This window comes from Phacochoerus africanus, chromosome 8 (genome assembly GCF_016906955.1).
Source record: "Phacochoerus africanus isolate WHEZ1 chromosome 8, ROS_Pafr_v1, whole genome shotgun sequence".
NCBI lineage: Eukaryota > Metazoa > Chordata > Mammalia > Artiodactyla > Suidae > Phacochoerus > Phacochoerus africanus.
Genome location: NC_062551.1, coordinates 62,173,468 through 62,195,846, shown reverse-complemented (window position 1 = coordinate 62,195,846; position 22,379 = coordinate 62,173,468). Strand labels below are relative to the sequence as shown.

The following is a 22,379-nucleotide window of genomic DNA, read 5'->3' as shown; positions in this document are numbered from 1 at the left end:
GAAGTGGTCTCATAGTTTTGGGAGTAGAAAATGGACCACAGATAAGGATCAGGGTAGATGCAAGCTCTCATTCTTCTTGAAAGCTGGTGTCAGGCAGTCCAGCGACACATTCTGGTGGTCCTTGAGATTACCGCACAGTGACTTTCTTTCCGGATTAAAAAATGCTTAATCAAGTAGTAACATTTTCCATTCTTTGGGGATTTGAGTTCAGTAGAAAACCTCAAAGATGTTGTCATGCGCATCCCTTAAGGTGGAATCAGGACCCGACCCAGGAATGTACTCTTGTTTCTCAGCTGCTCCTCCCTTGTCTCTGCATCCCCCTCCTTTCCCTGATTAAACACTATTTGAATTTACCCTTTGAAACACAGGGACTGCCATGGAGGCTGAATGAAGCCTGTTTCCTACAAACCAAAATGGGGGACACCGGAACGCTTTTGTGGTCAGGAGCCCCATAGGGTCCTGCTGGGTTTCATTACTCTGTGCAGTGATGGAGCATTGAGATCAGTCCATTTGGGCATATCTCAAATAACAATTTTATTTCCTGGGCTGGCCTCCACGGAGTATGAAACTATGTCTTTCTCCTGCAATTCACAAGGAAAGCCCCTCCCTTGTTAGACGTAGGATGACCAGCCTCAAGCACTCCCTACGGTAGTGCAGGGAGGATGCTCTTGTAGTCAAGATGGAGCACACCCGTGCGCGGGAGAGGGGGGTGGTCTTCTCTGGAGCTCTAGGAACTACTTTACCCAGAAGATCAAGCACCGAGTTGAGCCAATGAAAGATCAGATGAAGGTATTTTTGTGCGTGCGCATGTCGTCGGGGCGGGACTTCCGGCGTCCTCTTCCAGGCGGCCATTTTTATTGCTTTCGTGTGTTTTCTGGCTCCGGGGCTCTCGGCACCGGGTTTCGGGACCGAGGAGTCTGAGTGGCGGCGCAGTCTCCGCTTCTCAGAGGCGGGCCTCAGGCTCGGTGACGCCGCCTGGAGGGCCCCGCATCAGGCCGGTACCCGCGCCCCCCTCCGCTCCCGCCGCTCTGTCCACAGAGTCAGATGGCGGCGGCCGCCCTGAGGGACAAGCCTCAGGTAAACGCTGGTCCTCCGGGCCCTCACCGCCCTCACCCCGCCAGACCCTATAGCCCCGAGTGCGGGGCGTCTTCTCACGTGCCTGACGTCCAGGCCCCGGTGTCCGGGACGGCGAGGCGGTCGTGGGTGAGGCCCTCTTTCTGATCAAGTCTGTGATGGCGCGTGGGAAAGGGTACGGGTGGAGGGAGCCGCAGGTGCAAAGGCTTGGAGATCGGGCAGAGCCCCGAGGATTCGGGAAACCTGGGGCCCATCTGATGTCTGCAGTAAATGCAGCGTGTGGGGTAGAGTGACGCCTGGATTGGCTGACAGGTTCTTTTATTCTGAGGGTCCTGGAAGCTGTGGAGGGTAGGCAACAGAAGAGTTTAAGAACCTGTATTAGGTTTCAAAAGTTTTCAAAAAGCCGATCAAAAAGAATTAACTGAAATGGTGAAAAGGACTGCGGCACAGAGAGCTGTAGGAAGCAGCACCGAAGACTGAGGCTTGGAGGTTAGTCGGTTAGCCCAAGGCCACCAGGATTCAGGGCTGGGCTTCGAAACAGGGGAGGCCTGACCTTACCTGTAGCCAAGCCTTAGTTGCTTTCCCCATTCCACAGGTTCTGAACGCGGGAAAGCACGTAGGAAATCTACACAAGGAGAGTGTCCCAGTCCTTCAGTGGCCTTGCACCACCCACACGTTGTCTGGGGCTGTGGTGTCTTGAACCTCTTCCCTTGCCGTTTTCCCTCCTTTTGGGTGGAGTGACCATTGGGATACCTCAAGCCCAGGGCCTTGAGTGCAGGCCAAGGGTCAGTGGAGGTGTTCTTCTTTCTGTCAGGCAGTGTAAACACATGTGAAAGGTTATGTCTCGAAGAGATACCCACATGTGCCAATGCTTGGAATCATGATTCTGGTGGAGACAGGGTACAACCAGTCTCCATTCTTTTTATTAGGAACAAAGAGCTGAGGGTTAAGAATCAGGCCCGTAATGTGCCTGTGCAGAATTTGGGCATTTGTTTTGGAGGTAATGAGAAGTTTGGATGAGAAGAGGTTATTCTTACCCATGTGTTAGTAGGTTCCATGGCTGCAGAGAAGAGACTGTGGGAGCAAGACAGGAGGCAGGGAGCCCAGGAGGGGGAATTTACAATAATCCAAATGAAGAGTTCCTCCGGTGGCTCAGTGGGTTAAGGATCTGGCATTGTCACTGCTGCTGTTCAGGTCTCTGCAGAGGCAAGTGTTTGTTCCCTGGCCCAGCACAGTGGGTTAAAGGATCCGACATTTCTACAGCTGTGGCCTACATTCAGTCCCTAGCCTGAGTGAGAACGTCCATTTAAAAAAAAAAAAAAAAAAGAGTTCCCACTGTGGCTCAGCAGGTTAAGAACCTGACTGGTATCCATGAGGATGCAGGTTCAATCCTCAGTGGGTTAAGGATTAGATGTTGCTGCAAACTTTGGTGTAGATCACGGATGCAGCTCGGATCTGGCATTGCTGTGGTTGTGACTCCTTTTCTACCTGTAGCCTGGGAACCTCCATATGCAGCGGGTGGGCCCTTAAAGAAAGAAAAAAATGGGGTCAAGTAAATTTTTGAATGTTGTGCATGAGGGAGAGAAAGGGAAGAGTCAGAGATGGCCCCAGTGTTTTTGATGTTAGGAGCTGATGGGATAGAATCTCCATCAACTGGGATGGGAAAGTTTTGTTTAATTTTTAGGGCTACCTGCAGTATTATGGAAGTTCCCAGGCTAGGGTTCAAATCAAAGCTGGAGCTGCTGACCTACACCATAGCCACGGCAGCACCAGATGTGAGCTCCATCTGTGACCTAGGCTGCAGCTGGCAGCAGTGCCAGATCCTTAACCCATTAAACAAGGCCAGGGATCGAACCCGCAGTCTCATGGATGCTAGTCAGGTTCTTACCCCACTGAGCCACCATGGGAACTCCTAGGATGGGGAAGTTTATGGTAGGTTAATTTTCTTTGGGGATATCAGATGTTTTGTTTTGGTCCTGTTAAGAGTCTGAGGTGTTTCAGAGAAGGAGAGTGGACACAGCAGACGGGTGTCCAGATAGCTAGGGAGGAAGGGGGCTGTGGTGCGGAACAGGGAGTTGTGGTCCCATGGGGGGAGGGGAATGCAGGTCATCCTGGCAGTGCTGTTCACTGCTCCGAAAGAGGAGGGTCCGTGATGAGTGGTTTCCCTGCTCCACACCTGAGTAGCCTTGCTGAGCACACAAATGTAGGTGAAGGACAGACGTGCACAGAGTAACCATATGGAAGAGATGGTATGACAGGTGCTAAAGGCTTTCCTGAGAGTAGTGGACATGTGGTGGCTCTAGAGACCTAGAAATAATTGAATCAAATGACAAGAAGGCCTGGACTCTTATTTATCTGTGAATGTACAACTTCACTGGAATTTTGTGGTGACGCTTGGTGGGTTCTGGGGTGTTTAGTCTTGATGGTGGATAGGTCTGGGGTAGATGTCATTTGTGAAAGTCACTGTGCCTTGTCCAGAGACCGTCAGGGCCAGGCTTCCAAGGAAGGTTAAGGGGAGAGGAGACAGTTGTGGCTGAGGGGACAGGGAGTGCATCACAGAAGTGGAAGTGGGTTTTCGGCATCTATAATTACATGTGCCTCTGGGCGGCTAAAATCGAACCAGGGATCAGTAAAGGAGTCCTTCAAAGCTGCATTTGGCTTTCCCCAAGTGCTTAGTTGTGGGAGCCAAAGATGTGAGAGAGGTGCAGTCTACCAGAATGCTGTGCACGTTTAAAGGAAGTGCTGGCTCATGGCCCCAGGGCATGGTCCTAGGGACTGATGGGGGAAGCGGGGAAGCCTCCGTCTGTTTCACAAGCCCCAGGGAAGTGGGAAACGGGGTGGATGGTACCCTGCAGGCCAGGACCAGAGCTTGGATGACATCTCTGTACTGTCCTGCCCGATGTTGCCAAAAGCTGAATGCAGTGACTAAAGGGACCCTGAGGATGGGGTGAGCATGAGGGGCACCTAGGCCTGGAATTCCTGTGAGGTGGTGAGCTCTGGAGGAGGATGAGGGTGGCAGAGCTTTGTGATGAGTTGGATTGTGGGATTGCAGAGAATGTTCACAGCTGACTCTGTCTCTGTCACAGCAGTGTAGTATGACCTTTGAGGACATTGCCGTGTACTTCTCTTGGGAAGAATGGAGGCTCCTTGATGAGACTCAGAGACGCCTGTACCTCGATGTGATGCTGGACAACTATGCCCTTATATCCTCCCTGGGTAAGACTCTCACAGCCGTCCCAGTGACTGGGACAAGGCTCTGTCCCCAGAGGGTGCTCTGCTCTCACATGTGCACTGTGGGCACTTCTTGCTTCCCGAACTTTCTGTGTAGTTGCTGCGGTAGATGGGGCTGGATTGTTTGCACTGCCCATTTCTTACCACTGCAACCCTGGTACCTGCTGCCCTGAATGGTTGTTAGGAAAAGGATTCAAAGCGACTCATATTGCAGTGAGCTTAATAGATTCTATGTGACTTGTTTTTTTTCTGGGTCGGTGTGTCCAGATCTATCTCATCTCTGTGTCCCAGGTTGTTTTTTTTGTTGTTTTTTGTTTTTTGCCTCTTTACGGCCACACCCTCAGCACGAGGAAGTTCCTAGGCTAGGGGTCCAATTGGAACTATAGCCGCCACAGCCACGGCAACTTGGGATCCGAGTCTTGTCTGTGACCTACACCACAGCTCATGGCTACTCCAGATCCTTAACCCACTGAGTGAGGCCAGGGATCGATCTTGTGTCCTCATGGATGTTAGTCAGGTTCATTAACTGCTAAGCCACAACGGGAACTCCTGTGTCCCAGGTTTTGATCCCTTTTAGCTGACATGTCCTTGTGCCATGCATGCAGGCATTGCCACGGTCATTACTTACTTGAACCACGAGGTACTTTTCAGGGCCCTTTTGCAGGGTTTGTAGTATTTAGATCTGTTTTCTTTCTTTCCTTTTCTTTTGTAGGATTTTTATTTTTTTCTGTTATAGTTGATTTACAATGTTCTGTCAGTTTCTGCTGTACAGCAGAATGACCCAGTCGTACATACACACATATATATATTCTTTTTCTCATATTATCCATCATGTTCCATCACACTTGACTAGATATAGTTCCCTGTGCTGTATAGCAGGATCTCGTTGCTTATCCACTCCAAATGCAATAGTTTGCATCTACTAACCCCAAACTTTGAGTCCATCCCACTCCTTCCCCCTCTTCCTTGGCAAGTCTGTTCTCCAAGTCCATGAGTTTGTTTCTTTTCTGTAGATGGGTTCATTGTGCCATTTATTAGATTCCAGATATGTGATATCATATGGTATTTGTTTTTCTCTTTCTGACTTATTTCGCTTAGTATGAGAGTCTCTAGTTCCATCCATGTTGCTGCAAATGGCATTATTTTGTACTTTGTTATGGCTGAGTAGTATTCCATTGTGTATACATACTGCATCTTCTTAATTCATTCATCTGTCAGTGGACCTTTAGCTTGTCTGCATGTCTTGGTTATTGTGAATAGTGCTGCAGTGAACATAGGAGTGCGTGTATTTTTTGTTTTTATTTATTTGCTTTTGAGGGCCAAACCTGCAGCACATGGAAATTCGCAGGCCAGGGATTGAATCTGCATCTTCATGGATACTAGTCCGGTTCATTACCACTGAGTCACAACAGGAACTCATGCATGTATCTTTTTCAATGAAAGCTTTGTCTTGATATGTGCCCAGGAATGGGATTGCTGAATCATATGGTAGTTATATATTTAGTTTTCTGAGGTACCTCGGTACTGTTTTTCACAGTGGTTGTACCAATTTACATTCCCACCAACAGTAAAGAAGGGTACCCTTTTCTCCACACCTACTCCAGCATTTATTATTTTTGTTTTGTTAATGATGGCCACCCTGACTGGTATGAGGTGATAACTCACTTTAGTTTTTTTTTTTGTCTTTTTTTGCTATTTCTTGGGCCGCTCCCACAGCATATCGAAGTTCCCAGGCTAGGGGTCGAATTGGAGCCTACGCCAGAGCCACAGCAACTCGGGATCCGAGCCACGTCTGCAGCCTACACCACAGCTCACGGCAACGCCGGATCGTTAACCCACTGAGCAAGGGCAGGGACCGAACCCGCAACCTCATGGTTCCTAGTTGGATTCGTTAACCACTGAGCCATGACAGGAACTCCTCACTTTAGTTTTGATTTTCATAGCGATGCTGAGCATTTTTTCATTGGCCTGTCGGCCGTCCATATGTCTTCTTTGGAGAAACGTCTGTTCAGGTCTTCTGCCCATTTTTCAATTGGGTTGTTTTTTTTGTTGTTGTTGTTGCAGAGTTGTATAAGTTGTTTGTATATTTTAGAGATTAAGCTCTTAGTAGTTGCATCATTTGAAACTATTTTCTCCCATTCTGTAGGTTTTTCTTTTTTTTGCGCTGTGCAAAAGCTTGTGAGTTTGGTTAGGTCTCATTGGTTTATTTTTGTTTTTATTTCTGTTGCTGTGGGAGACCTAAGAAAACATTAGTACGGTTGATGTCAGAGAATGTTTTGCCCATATTCTCTTCTAGGAGTTTTATGGTGTCTTGTCTTATGTTTAAGTCTTTAAGCCATTTTGAGTTTATTTTTGTGTAGATCTGCTTTTCCTTTTTTCCCCATTCTTTCTTTTCTTGCAGCCTTGTCAAGGTATAAAATTGTATATGTTAATGTTTATAAGTGATGACTTGGTATCTGTATACATTGTGAAGTAATTGCCACAGTGGAGTTAAACACCTATTACCTCATAAAGTTACATCATTATGAGTGTTGGTGTTATTGTTATTATTATTTTGGTAAGAATGCTTAAGATCTCTCAGTAAATTTATTTATTTTATTTATTTATTTATTTATTTATTTATTTATTTATTTATTTATTTTGTCCTTTAAGGGCCACACCCGCGGCATATGGAGGTTCCCAGGCTAGGGGTCCAATCAGAGCTATAGCCGCTGGCCTACGCCAGAGCCACAGGAACTCGGGATCCGAGCCGTGACTGCGACCTACACCACAGCTCATGGCAACGCCAGATCCTTAACCCACTGAGCAAGGCCAGGGATCAAACCCAAAAACTCAGTGGTTTCTAGTCGGATTTGTAAACCACTGAAACACGAAACCACGACAGGAACTCCTCTGAGTAAATTTGAAGTGTACAACGTCATTGTTAACATCATGGTGCATATTACATCCTCAGAACGTATTAACCTTATAACTGAACATTTGTACCTTTTGACAAACATCTCCCCATTTCCACTATTCCCCAACTCCTGTCACTTTACTTTCTGTTTCTGTGATTTAACCCTCCCCCCACCTTTTTTTTACACACATGTGGCATGTGGAAATTCCTGGGCTGGGATCGAACCCACTGCAGTGACAATGCGAGATCCTTAATTCATTGTACCACAAGGCAGCTCCTGATTTTGCCTATTGACAAAAACTTTTTATTTATTTTATTTTTTTAGGTTTTATTTTTTTCCTTTTTTAAAAGTTTTATTGAAGTATAGTTGATTTACAAGGTGGTGATAATTTCTGCTGTACAATAAAGTGATTCAGTTATACGTGTACACACATCCATTCTCTTTCAGATTGTTTCCCCGAATAGATTATCACAGAACATTGGGTAGATTTCTTTGCGGTACAGCAGGTCCTCATTGGTCAGTCATTCCACATACCTCATTGTGCACATGCAGATCCCCAGCTCATCCCCTCACTCCCAAACTATCCCCTTTGGTAACCCCAAGTGTTTCTGTGAGCCTTTTTCTTTTATGCAAATAAGTTCATTTTCACCAGGTTACGGCAGTTCAATGTAATGAAATGAAATGTTCATGGTCGACATTGTTGCAGAACTAGGTTGGGACTCCAGGTTTCCTAATGCCGAAATTGGGGTTCTTTTCATTGTATTGCACTAAATGCCTCAACGGGAACTCCCCCAATGCCATTTATTTTATTTTACTTTTACTTTTTTAAATTTTATTTTTTACTTTTATTTTTTGTCTTTTTTGACTTTTCTAGGGCCACTCCCATGGCATATGGAGGTTCCCAGGCTAGGGGTCTAATCAGAGCTATAGACGCCAGCCTATGCCAGAGCCACAGCAACTCGGGATCCGAGCCGCGTCTGCAACCTACACCACAGCTCACGGCAACACCGGATCCTTAACTCACTGAGCAAGACCAGGGATTGAACCCGCAACCTCATGGTTCCTAGTTGGATTTGTTAACCACTGAGCCACGACGGGAACTCCTTTATTACTTTATTTTTATTGTATTTTGTTTTATTTGCTTTTTTGCACCCACAGCATATGGACGTTCCCAGGCTAGGGGTCAAATCAGCGCTACAGCTGCTGGCCTGTGCCACAGCCACCGCCACAGCCATGCAGGGTCTGAGCCGAGTCTGCGACCTACACCACAGCTCACAGCAATGCCAGATCCCCAAACCACTGAGCAAGACCAGGGATCAAACCCACAACCTCATGGTTCCTAGTCAGATTCGTTCACCACTGAGCCACGACGGGAACTCCGAACTTTGATATTCTTGATCCAGTTGGTTTGGCTATTAAAGGACAGAGTCACAGCAGTGACAATGCTGGATCCTTAACCTACTAAGCTACTTTCCGGAACTATTTTGAATAGCAATGTTGTCTTATTCCCAGTCTTGTAAGATTTCACCTTTTTGTTGTACAACAGAAATTATCACAACCTTGTAAATCAACTATACTTCAATAAAACTTTAAAAAATGTGTTAAAAAAAATGTTTACGGAGTTCCCATCGTGGCGCAGTGGTTAACGAATCCAACTAGGAACCATGAGGTTGCGGGTTCGGTCCCTGCCCTTGCTCAGTGGGTTAACGATCCGGCGTTGCCGTGAGCTGTGGTGTAGGTTGCAGACGCGGCTCGGATCCCACGTTGCTGTGGCTCTGGTGTAGGCCGGTGGCTACAGCTCCGATTCGACCCCTAGCCTGGGAACCTCCATATGCTGCGGGAGCGGCCCAAAGAAATAGCAAAAAGACAAAAAAAAAAATGTTTACCTTTACACTGTTGGATATGCTGGTTGCTATGGGCTTATCATATATGACCTTTTTTTTTCTTTTTTTTTTTTTTTTGTCTTTTTGCCATTTCTTGGGCCGCTCTCGCGGCATATGGAGGTTCCCAGGCTAGGGGTCCAGTCGGAGCTGTAGCCACCGGCCTACGCCAGAGCCACAGCAACGCGGGATCCAACCACATCTGCAACCTACAGCACAGCTCACGGCAACGCTGGATCCCCAACCCACCGAGTAAGGGCGGGGCTCGAACCTGCAACCTCATGGTTCCTAGTTGGGCTCATCAACCACTGCGCCACGACAGGAACCCCCCATATGACCTTTTTGATAGAGGTCTATTCCTTCTTTTTGTAAGTTTTTGAGAAATTTTATCTTGGAAGTATTCTGAATTTTGTCAAATGCTTTTTCTGCATCTGTTAAGATAATCATGTATATTTTTCACCTTTATTCTGTTAAAGTGGGATAGCAGCCCATTTGTTGATTTGCTTATAATAGAACATTCTTGAATCCCAGGGATAAATTCACATGATCACTGTTATTGTTCTTTTCAAATACTGATGAGTGTCAAAAAAATTTTTTTTAAAAGTTAGGGAGTTCTCTGATGGCCAGTGAGTGGATTGAGGTTCCTGCATTCTCACTGCTGCAGCTCTGGTTGCTGATGCGTAGCACAGGTTACTTCTGCATACTATCTGTGTGGCAAAAAGGAAAAAACAAAACAAAAAAATAAAAGACCATGAGAGAACCTGAAATACACATTGCAACTTTCATTAAAAAAAAGTTAAAAAGAGGAGTTCCCGTCGTGGCGCAGTGGTTAACGAATCCGACTAGGAACCATGAGGTTGTGGGTTCGGTCCCTGCCCTTGCTCAGTGGGTTAACGATCCGGCGTTGCCGTGAGCTGTGGTGTAGGTTGCAGACGCGGCTCGGATCCCGCGTTGCTGTGGCTCTAGTGTAGGCCGGTGGCTACAGCTCCGATTCAACCCCTAGCCTGGGAACCTCCATATGCCACGGGAGCGGCCCAAGAAATAACAACAACAACAACAACAACAACAAAAGACCAAAAAAAAAAAAAAAAAGTTAAAAAGAGAAAAGAATAGACTGATAACAAGTAAGGAAATTACATCAGTAATCAGAAATCTCCCAGCAGCAATAATAGGCCATTACCAGATAGATTTCATTGGTGAAATCTAAGTTTTAGAAGGCATTAATGTTTTCCAAAAATTTGAAGAGGAAAGAGCATTTCCAAACTAATTGTAGAAGGCCAGTATATTACCTGACTCCAAATTCAGACAAGGACTGTGCAAGAAAAGTACAGGCCAGTATCCCTAATCATAGATGTAGAAAGGAAAACAACAAAATACTAACTAAAACCCTCCCCCCAAACAGTTTTTAGTGTTGTTAATCTTTTCATTGTTTTTAATAGTTTCTATTTCATTTGTTTCTGCTCTGATCTTTATTTTATTCTATATTCTGCTAACTTTATTCTTTCTCTCATTCCTCAAGGGGTAAAATTAGGTTGTTAATTTGAGATGTTTCTTTTTTCTTTTCCATTTATTTATTTATTTATTTATTTATTCATACATACATACTAGACCAGTGTCATTTGGAAGTTCCTGGCTCAGGGATTGAACCTGCACCAGAGTGATCCTCAGCTGCTGCAGTGACAGCCCTAGATCTTTAACCCACTGCACTACAAAGGAACTCTGCATTCTATATGTCCTACCTCCATTTTTGTCTCAAGATATGTTTTGATTTTCCTTTTGGTTTTTCCTTTGAAAGTCAGGAATGTATTAATGTTCACATCTCTCTAAAGTTTTTAGCTTCCCCCCATTGATGATTTCTAATTTTCTCCCTTGTGTTAGGAAAAGTTACTTGATATGGTTTCAGTTTTCTGAAATTTGTTGTCTTGTTTGACATAATATGATCTATCCTATGAATATTCTTTTTTTTTTTTCCCCTTTCCTTTTGACCACCCCATGGCATATGGAGTTCCCAGGCCAGGGATCAGATCCAAGCTACAGTTTTGATCTACACCTAAGCTTTTCCAACACCAGATCCTCTAACCCACTGTGCCAGACAGGGGATCAAACTTTTGTCCCAGTGCTTCAGAGATGCTGCCAATCCTGTCTCGCCAAAGTGGGAACTCTCTCTTATGAATATTCTTTGATCTATTCTAGAGAATATGCTTTGTGCACTTGAGAAGAGTGCATTCTGCTGTTGTAGGTTGGAATGTCCTGTATACTTCTGTTAGATCCATTTGGACTAAAGTGTTGTTTATTTCAAATATACCTTTACTTTCTTTTTCTTTTTTTCCTTTTTACAGCTGCACCTGTGACATATGAAAGTTCCCAGGCTAGGGGTTGGGTTAGGGCTGCAGCAGCCAGCCACAGCCACACCAGATCTGAGCTGTGTCTGTGACCTACACCACAGCTCACGGCAACGACTGATCCTTAACCCACTGAGCAAGGCCAGGGATCAAATCCACATCTTCATGGATAATAGTTGGATTTGTTTCTGCTGTGCCACAATGGGAACTCTGAATATACCCCTACTTTCTGTCTAGATACCCCATGCTGCAAGGATGATACTGGGGAGTTCTTGTTGTGGCTCAGCGGTTAACGAACCCAATTAGTATCTATGAGGACACGGGTTCGATCCCTGGCCTTGCTCAGTGTGTAAGGATCCTGCGTTGCCGTTAGCTGTGGTGTAGGTCACAGATTTGGCTCAGATCCTGTGTAGCTGTGTCTGTGGTGTAGGCCAGCAACTGCAGCTCCTATTCAATCCATAGCCTGGGAACCTCCATACGCCACATCTGTGGCCCTAAAAAGCAGAAAATAAATTAAAAAAGGAGGATACTGAACTTCTCTGTTAATATTGCTGTCTTTTCTGCCTTCAGATCTTGTCATATTTGTTTAATAGTTGATGTATGGTGAGTATGTATGTATAGTTATATATACATCCTCTTGGTAAATCAACTCCTTTATCATTATATAATGACTTTTGTCTCTTGTGAGTATTTTTGATTTAAAGTGTATTTTGTCTCAGTTAAGTATAGCTTACTGCTTCTCTTCCAGTTTCCATTTAAGTAGAATAGCTCTTTCAGTTTTTACACAATTAGCCTGTGTGTTAAAGCTGAACTTACTCTACTTTAGGCAGCATATAGTTAAGACTTGTTTTTCTGTTTTTGCTTTGCTGTTCAGCCAGTGTATGTTATTTGATTGGAGAATTATTTTAGGACCTTCTGTTGCCATCTTGTTAATTATTATCTGACTGTTTTGTAACTTCTTCTCTTTTTGCTATCTTCCTTTGTGATTTGATGATTTTCTGTGATGATATAATTTTATTCCTTTCTTCTTGTCTTTTGTGTGTCTGTTATAGATTTTGCTTTGTGGTTACCTTAAGGCTTACATAAAAGCCTTTTTATTGTGCATTATGTAACAATTAACAAGTTATTGTGGGTATAGTTACTTTTAATACTCTTTTGTGTTTTGGAGTTCCTGTCATGGTGCAGTGGAAACGAATCCGACTAGGAACCATGAGGTTGCGGGTTTGACCCCTGGCCTCAATCAGTGGGTTAATGATCCAGCGTTGCTGTGAGCTGTGGTGTAGGTTGCAGATGCTGCTTGGATCTGGCGTTGCTGTGGCTGTGGTGTAGGCTGGCAGCTACTGTTCCAATTAGACCCCTAGCCTGGGAACCTCCATGTGCCGCAGGTGCGACCCTCAAAAAAGACAAAAACAAAAAACACTCTTGTGTTTTGTTGGTTTTGACCATGCCCACAGCGTGTGGAAACCCCAGGGCCAGGAATTGAACCCACACCACAGCAACCCGAGCCACCACAGTGACAATAATGGATCCTCAACCTGCTGCACTGCAAGAGAATGCCAATACTCTTTTCTTTTAGCCTTTATAGTTGAATAATTAACACAGTGTTACCATGTTAGAGAATTCCGAATTTGACTGAATATTTACCTTTACCAGTGTATTTTATATTCTAGTTAGCATGTTTTTTGTTCTAGCTTGAGGAACTCTAGTCTTTTTTTTTTGTCTTTTGTTGGGCTGCACCCCCAGCATATGGAGGGTCCCAGGCTTGGGGTCCAGTTGGAGCAGTAGTCAATGGCCTATACCACAGCCACAGCAACTTGGGATCCAAGCCGCGTCTGCGACCTACACCATAGCTCATGGCAACGCTGGATCCTTAACCCACTGAGCGAGGCTAGGGATCGAACCTGCAATCTCATGGTTCCTAGTCAGATTTGTTAACCACTGAGCCACAGTGGGAACTCCAGAACTTTTTAGTCTTTGTCATTTCTTGTAGGATAGGTCATGTGGTCATAAATTTTCTCAGATTCCACTTGCCTGAGAAAGTGTTTCTCTTTCATTACTGAAGGACAGCTTTGCTGGTATTCTTTTTTTTTTTTGTCTTTTTGCTATTTCTTTGGGCCGCTTCTGCGGCCTATGGAGGTTCCCAGGCTAGGGGTCTAATCGGAGCCGTAGCCACCGGCCTACGCCAGAGCCACAGCAACGTGGGATCAGAGCCGCATCTGCAACCTACACCACAGCTCACGGCAACGCCGGATCGTCAACCCACTGAGCAGGCGCAGGGACTGAACCCGCAACCTCATGGTTCCTAGTCGGATTCGTTAACCACTGCGCCACGATGGGAACTCCTGGTATTCTTATTTATAGGGTTCCCCCCCACCAGCATTTAGAACATACCTCACCCTCATAGTATTCAGTGTTTCAGCTGAGAAAACCACTTGTATCTTTATGAAGATTCCCTTGTATGAGTGGATTTTCTTTTTCTCTTGAGTTTCGTGTTTTTTATGAAGTCCTCTGTAGATTGACTCTATTTGGGGATTTATGAGCATCATGTATCTGAATGTACACTTCTTTTACCAGATTTGCAAAGTTTTCATCCATTATTTCTGTAAGTAAACTTTTGCCCCTTCCTCTTTCTCTTCTCCTTCTAGGACCTCCATAATGCAAATATTGTTTTGTTTCATGATGTCCCACAATTCATGTAGACTTTCTTTAATCTTTTTAGTTGTATTGCCTTTTTTTTCTTTTGACTGGATGATTTCAAAAAACCTGCCCTCAGTTTCATATTCATTGTTTGATGCTCTATTGCATTTTTCATTTCATTCGTCATCTTCACCAAAATTTCTGTTTGGTTCTTCTTCATACTTTCGGTCTTTTGGTTTAAAACCTTATTTTTTTGTATATTGTTTTTGTTATTTTGTTGAATCATTGGTCTGTTTTCTAGGAGCTTACTGAGCTTCCTTGAAACAAATATCATGGATTCTTTTTTTTTTTTCTTTATTTATTTTTCCCCACTGTACAGCATGGAGACCCAGTTACACATACATGTATACACAATTTTTTCTCACATTGTCCTTCTGCATTGTAAGTATCTAGACATAGCTCTTAGTGCAGTACAGCAGGATCTCATTGTAAGTCCATTCCAAGAGCAATAGTTTGCATCCATTAACCACAAGTTCCCACTCCCTTCTCCCTCATGAATTCTTTAACACCTTGTAGATCTGCATTTCTTTGGGCTGACAAATAAATTGTGTTCCTTTGGGAGTGTCATATTTCCTTGATTTCATTTGTTTGTGTTTCCTGAAGCCTTGCACTGATATTAGTACATTTCACGAAGCAGTCATTTCTTCCAATCTTTTTTTTTGTCTTTTTTTTTTTTTTTTTTTTTTTTTGCTATTCCTTTGGGCCGCTTCTGCGGCATATGGAGGTTCCCAGGCTAGGGGTCTAATCGGAGCCGTAGCCACCGGCCTACGCCAGAGCCACAGCAACGCGGGATCCGAGCCGCGTCTGCAACCTACACCACAGCTCAAGGCAACGCCGGATCGTTAACCCACTGAGCAAGGGCAGGGATGGAACCCGCAACCTCATGGTTCCTAGTCGGATTCGTTAACCACTGCGCCACGACGGGAACTCCTCTTCCAATCTTGATATAAGGTTTTGCTGGGGAAGAGCTTCACCTGTGTGTGTGTATGTGAGCTAGCTTGGTGGGTAGTGGCTTACTGCCGGGCTTAGCAGTTCAGCATGTTCTCTGGCAGGTCCCCCTTGGTGATGACTGCTGTTTACTTTAGGGCAAGAGCTGCCAGACCCCTCTGCAGAGGAGGCAGCTGGGGTCCACACCTGTAAACAGTTCCCCTCCTCTCCTCTGCACACTTGGCTCTGCAGGGGTGGCACAGCCTGTTGAGGTTCTCTGAAGCAAAGGCTGCTGCTGCGTTCCTCACCAGAGCAGGCCATTAGGGAATGCGATGGCATCCTCCAGTTGGTTGATTCACATAGCCCCAGCTCTTCATTTTATTTCCTCTCCATGTCCAGGTGTCTGCTAAATTAATGTCTCCAACAGTCCTTTCTGTGTGATTATTTCTACTTTTGAATTTCTACTGTGTTACTACAGTAGCTTAATTGGATTCCAAAGCTCTCCTAGGGCCAATTTTGTTTGTAGTTAGTGGTCCAATTTTTGTTGGTGGTGAAGGCTAGTGTCCCTTGCTTTTATGCTGACATCACTGTCCTAGATCTCTTTTCTGGGTCTGTTGTCGGCTTCATTTCTCTGGAACAGTGCAGGCTGTTCATCTCTTTTGTTTTTCCCTTAGGATTTGTGTGCTGCATGTCCCATTTAGTTGCTCAACTAGGACTTAACGTATGTCCCAGGATGGAGAGGACTCCAGCCCATGGCAAATTGGGCTCAGAGTATACCTGGTCCTTGTGAATGGCAGCTGAGGAGAGTGTAACGTTAGATCTGTGTTCAGATCATAGCAGGAACCTATCTTTGTTGAGCCAGGGTTTTGGTGCCATTTCCAGTGGCCCTCCCTTATTTCTGTCATTCCTTTTCCACTGTTAACACTTTGCTGACCGTCAGTTCAATTGCTTGTCATTCTCACTGTGACTTCCAGCCCAGGGATAATTTCCACTTCTCTGGACTCCACATCTCACCCATTTTTCTCACCTGTCTTTAGGTAATACTTGCTAACATTGGTTGTGCTATGATCACATTCCCTTAAATTGGTTTTGAAAGGCAGGTAATTATTTTATTTAAGTACAGTTGACTTACAATGTTGTGTTAATGTCTACTATACAGCAAGGTGACTTGGTTGTACACACAAACATATATATTCATTTTCATATTCTTTTCCATTATGGTTTATCATGGGATATTGGATACAGTACTCTGTGCTGTACAATAGGATCTTGTTTCAGCTAATAGTTTCAGCTAATATGTCATAGTGGAATTTTTTTTTTTTATAGTGGAATTTTAATGAGCTTGGGTATACCCTTCTATGCAGTCCCAAATCAGCAGAAAAGACGCTTAGGAAACTGTTGGGAGAGAAATAAGTTGTAGACCCTGCCGTTATTTCTTGTGTCACACACCCTATCTCATATCCTTCCCCTGGTTAGGTCTCCACTGTTCTGTGACCTTGAGGCCCAGGAATGCACAACAGTCTGCTATTCCTTCCTCGGAATTCCCACTCTCCTGTGAGAAGCCTTCCATAGAACCCAAACCTGGATAAGACAGATGCACATTTGTGATGAGCTTGCCCTTCCCTATAGTCAGCATGTGCTTGACCAGCATTTCTTTCTGTCCAGGTTGCTGCTGTGGAGCAGAGGGTTCAGAGGCATCTTTTGAACAGATTGATTCTTTAGGAGCGTCAGAGGCCAGGACACCCAAGGCAGCTTTGTCTTCCCAGAAGACCCACCCCTGCGGGATGTGTGGTCCAGTCTTGAGAGACATTTTCCACTTGGCTGAGTCCCAGGAGGCAGAACACCACCAAAAACTGTTGAGGTGTGGAGCATGTGCAAAACAATTTTATTTTGATGCAAGTTTTGAACAGAACCAGGAGCAGCACATGGGAAAGGAAACCCTCAGAAACAGTGTGGGAAAGGCCTCATTTGTGAAGAGCAGCAGATTCCATGTGTCACAGAAGCCATTTATCTCTAGGGAGTTTGAAAAGGACTTCCCGATCATCATGGGACATCTGCAGCAACAGGCCACTCATGCTGTGGAGAAGCCAAACATAGTCACCCAGTGCGCATCAAGTTTACAAAGCAGGAAGAGTCATCACACCTGGGAAGGGTGCAAGAAAGCCCTCAGCCCTGAACACAGACTTGTTCAGGACCAAGGTGTCCACACTGGAAGACAGTGTTTTGTGTGCAGTGAATGTGGGAAAACATTCAGATACAAATCCTCATTTGTTGTTCACCAGAGAGTCCACACTGGAAAAAAGCTTCATGTGTGTGGTGAATGTGGAAAATCCTTTAGGCGAAGCTCAACCCTCAGTCAACATCAAAGAATTCATACTGGGACAAGGAAGTACAAGTGCAGCAAATGTGGGAAATCCTTAAGTCACAAATCTGTCATCATTTCTTCCCACACGTGGCGCAAAGGAGAAAACAGTTACATGTGCAGTGAATGTTCAGAATCTTTTAGCTATAGCCCACTGTTCATTCCACATAGAAGAGTTCAAACTGGAGAAAGGCCTTATAAGTGTAGTGACTGTGTGAAATCTTTTACTTCTTTGTCTGCACTTGGTTATCATCAGAGATCTCACACAGGAGAACGACCTTATGCATGCAGTGATTGTGGAAAATCTTTTATCTCTAGCTCTGACCTTCGTTATCATCAGAGAGTTCATTCTGGAGAAAGGCCTCATGAGTGCAGTGAATGTGGGAAATCTTTTATTACTCGTACTGCTCTTCGTTATCATCACAGAGTTCACACTGGAGAAAGGCCTTATGAGTGTAGTGAATGTGGGAAGTCTTTTACCCGAAAAAATAACCTAATTATACACCTAAGAGTACACTCTGGAGAAAGGCCTTATGAGTGTAATGAATGTGGAAAATCTTTTACCTTTAGCTCCAGCCTTCGTTATCATCACAGAGTTCACAGTGGAGAAAGACCTTATGAGTGCACTGAGTGTGGGAAATCTTTTAACAATAGGTGGACTCTCATTCGACACCGGAGAATTCACACAGGAGAAAAGCCTTATGTGTGCAATAAGTGCGGGAAGTCTTTTTCCTGTAGCTCCACCCTCCAATATCATGAGCGAGGTCACCTTGGAGAAAGGCCTTATGGGTGCAGTGAATGTGGGAGATCTTTTACCACTAGCTCTGCCCTCCGTTATCATCAGAGGATTCACACAGGAGAAAGGCCTTATGAGTGCAGTGAGTGTGAGAAATCTTTTATCTCTAGGTCTGACCTTCATTATCATCAGAGAGTTCATTCTGGAGAAAGGCCTTTTGAGTGTAGCGAATGTGGGAAATCCTTTATCCGAAGAAATAATCTCATTATACACCAGAGAGTTCACACAGGAGAAAGGCCTTACCAGTGTAGTGAGTGTGGGAAGTCTTTTAATAATAGGTGTACACTTATTCAACACCAGAGAGTTCACACAGGAGAAAAGCCTTATGTGTGCAGTGAATGTGGGAAATCTTTTACCTCTAGCTCCACCCTCTGTTATCATCAGAGAGTTCATGCAGGGAAAAGGCCTTATGAATGCAGTGAATGTGGGAAATCTTTTACCTCTAGCTCCACCCTCCGTTATCATCAAAGAGTTCATACAGGAGAAAGGCCTTATGAATGCAGTGAATGTGGGAAGTCTTTTACTTTTAGTGCCAGCCTCCGTTATCATCACAGAGTTCACACAGGAGAAAGGCCTTATGAGTGCAGTGAATGTGGGAAGTCCTTTAAGGACAGATCACAATTCAATAAACACCGGAGAGCTCACACTGGAGAAAGACCTTATGAGTGTAGTGAATGTGGGAAATCTTTCAGCCAAAAATCTTCCCTCTCAACGCACCAGAGAATTCATAATAAAGAACGATCTTATGAGTGTAGTGCATGTGGCAAGTCTTTTACCTCTATCTCTGGCCTTGGGTATCATCAGAGAGTTCACAGGGGAGAAAAGCCTTATCAGTGCAGTGAATGTGGGAAATCTTTTACCAATAGCTCTATACTGATTCGACACCACAGAGTTCACACAGGAGAAAGACCTTATGTGTGCAGTGAATGTGGGAAATCTTTTACTAGTAGTGCCACTCTCTCTTACCATCAGAGAGTTCATGCAGGGAAAAGGCCTTATGAATGCAGCAAATGTGGGAAATCGTTTACCTCTAGTTCCACCCTTCGTTATCATCAGAGAGTTCATGCAGGAGATAGGCCTTATGAGTGCAGAGAGTGTGGGAAATCTTTTATCTCTAGCTCCAAGCTTCGTTACCATCAGAGAGTTCACACAGGAGAAAGGCCTTATGTGTGCAGTGAATGTGGGAAATCCTTTAGGGATAGTTCCCAATTTAGTCAGCATCGGAGAGGTCACACTGGAGAAAAGCCTTATGAGTGTAGAGAATGTGGGAAACTTTTTATGCGAAAATCTACTCTTTCTCAACATCAGCGAGTTCATGATAGAGAAGTGCCTTAGATAGATAGAGGTTTTCTCATTCAATATAAGAGTATCAAAGGAAACTGAGCCACCATCTGTCTAAATTGACTTGGATATCTCAACACAGTGGGGAGATTCCCCATAAGTTTGTTATGTGGGAAGCATGTATGACTCTTGCACTTTCTAACCTGTCCAAGGCTGTTCCCAGATTTATGTCACTGCCATCTCTGTGCTCAGGACCGTTTCACCTCTACCACCTGCCATCTCTGCGATCAAGACCATTTCACCTCTACCACCTGGCAGCTCCACACAGTGGGTTAAGTCACCAGCTCAGTGCATTCAGGGAGCTGACTTCTGTTTTCCCATGAATTGGCCAATATAGGAGTAACCTGAGCCCTTATGGGGGGCAGCTTTCACTCCTTTTACTGTGAACCTGAGTTGGTGTTGGCCCAGAGTAACAGATTCTTGGCTGGCAGCTTGCAGAGTACAATTGCCTTTTTCAGGGATGTGTTGGTCTCACATGATACAGTAGTAAGTTTTTCCAGCTTCCAAATTGTGAGCCAGAGAACTGCTTGATGCTGATTGCTTTGGCTTGTACAATAAGGCTGTGCAAGCATTTAAGTCCTTTTTCATCTTGGATGTTCTATTTACTGTCAGGTGGTTTATAAACAGATTTGTGCTATACAAGTGTAAAGGGGATAACAGTTTTTAGGGGTCTCAGAATTGTGTCTGAGGAGGGACAGTATGATGGCAGACAGTAACTTGCCAGGTTTGACCAAATTTGCATTGCTGCCCACAGCCTCCTAGGAAAGACTGCAGGGATACTTGTATTTCATTTGAGACCTTGGAGTCTCACGGATGACCCCTGAGAAGCAGGCAACTGTAACAATCTCAAAATGTTTTTGAGAGCAGTGCAAGTTGTTCCCCTTACTCAAAGGAGAGATCACAGGTATGCCAGCATGGTGAGAGACCTATATTCCTTCATGGCCACAAATTACCTGGCTAATGTCACTGTAAGACCATTGGGTCCAGGGGAAACCACAATTGGTACAGAAACACTGGTTTAATAGCAGAAGAACCTGCAGCCAACAAGATGGCAATGTGCTGCTTCTAAAAGTGCATCCACAAATGTCTGTAAAAATGTGGAGGATCAGTTTGTGCACAAATCTCAGCCACTCCAGGCATATATATCTTGTGTAACTGAAGTCATCCGAGAAAATAAAAATAATTGAAAAGTTGTGTGTATTCCTTTAGCCTCTATAATGTCCATCTCAAGTCCATTACTGCACAGGCAGGAAGAATGACAGAAGGGGATTTGGGAGTTGCCTTTGTGGCTCAGCAACAGGTTAAGGATCCATTGTTGTCACTGCTGTGGTGAAGATTTGATCGCTGGCTTGGGATCTTCCATGTGCTGTGAGTACAGCCAAAAAAGGGTGGGCGGTGATCTGTAGTCCATGGATGTGGCTGTTGTAACCCAGACACCATTCCTGTTTCTTCCAGATGGAAATTCGCTTTTTGCATCCCGTACTTGCTGCCACTGAGGCATGGCTGCTGTCTGCCCACCATCCAAGGACTTAAGGGGAGAGATTATGGAATCAGTAAAGAGTTGCCCAGCCTATTTTTTTGAAAAGACTGGGACATACCTATCTTTAAGTCTTGAACTGTCTTTTATTTATTTATTTTTTATTTATTATTAGGGCATCTCCTGTGGCATGTGGAATTTCCCAGGGGTCGAATCGGAGCTACAGTTGCCAGCCTAAATACCACAGCCGTGGTAATGAGGGATCTGAGCAACGTCTGTGACCTATACCACAGCTCATGGCAACACTGGGTCCTTAACCTACCCAGTGAGGCCAGAGATTGAACCTTCATGCTCATGGATATTAACCAGATTTGTTTCTGCCACGCCAAAATGGGAATCCCCTTGAGCTTTTTTTTTTTTTTTTTTTGAAACAGCTTTACTAAGGTAAAATTTCCATGCACTAAACCGAATATATTTAAAGTGTACAATTTGATAGGTTTTCACATAGGTGTGAACCTCTGAGACCATCATCATAGTCCTAATAGTGGCCATATCTGTCATGGTATATTTACCTCATTCCTATTATAAACTCCATGCCTTTTGGACTTCTCCAAGTAACCAGTGATTTACTTAAAATAGATACCTTGCATTTTCTTGAATTTATGTGATTAAAATCATATGCTATTTACTGTACTTTTTTGTTTTCATTTGTGTATCATAATTACCTTGAGATCCATCGGTAATATATACAGAGTGGTGGTTTTTTGTTTTTTTGGGTTTTTTTGGCTAATATTTTTCGATATGCCAGTTTATCCATTTCCTTTATGGGTATTTGGCTTGTTTCTAGATTTTTGACTACTGAAAATAAAGCTTATATGAATATTGTGTTCTCCCTGTGAATGTATTTCTTTTAACTCTAGTCAGTAACTTAGAAGGTGTGAGTGATAACTTTTATTTATTTATTTTGCTTTTTAGGGCCGCACTCGAGGCACGTGGAGGTTCCCAGGCTAGGGGTCCAATCGGAGCCATAGATCCTGGCCTACACCACAGCCACAGCAACATCAGATCCAAGCCACATCTGTGACCTACACCACAGCTCACAGCAACACCGGATCCTTAACCCAATGAATGAGGCCAGGGATTGAACTCGCAACCTCATGATTCCTAATCGGATTCGTTTCCACTGCACTGCAATGGGAACTTCAGATACAATTACTTTAGATGATGTTACTTTCCTAAAAAGTAAAACAGTCTAGATACTCATATTGCAACAGAACAAAGGGTGGGGGAAAATGTATACGTGTAAGAATAACTTGATCCCTATGCTGTACAGCGGGAAAAAATTTTAAAAAAGT

The 22,379-nt window shown here is 44.3% G+C and overlaps 1 protein-coding gene across 3 annotated transcripts; it reads left to right on the top strand.

Moving 5' to 3' along the window:
* The first annotated feature begins 899 nt into the window (after nucleotides 1-899).
* LOC125133434 (zinc finger protein 850-like) lies at nucleotides 900-20,742 on the top strand. 3 transcript variants are annotated; one of them, XM_047791553.1, is made up of 3 exons: nucleotides 900-1,077; nucleotides 4,164-4,290; nucleotides 16,714-20,742. In XM_047791553.1, exons 1-3 carry the CDS (start codon nucleotides 1,045-1,047, stop codon nucleotides 19,539-19,541), a joined length of 2,988 nt encoding a protein of 995 aa, XP_047647509.1. In that variant the 5' UTR covers nucleotides 900-1,044; the 3' UTR covers nucleotides 19,542-20,742. The 3 variants fall into 3 exon arrangements, with proteins under 3 accessions (XP_047647509.1, XP_047647508.1, XP_047647506.1); XM_047791552.1 differs by having other exon boundaries at nucleotides 4,161-4,290; XM_047791550.1 differs by having other exon boundaries at nucleotides 900-1,203; nucleotides 4,161-4,290.
* Nucleotides 20,743-22,379: the final 1,637 nt, after the last annotated feature.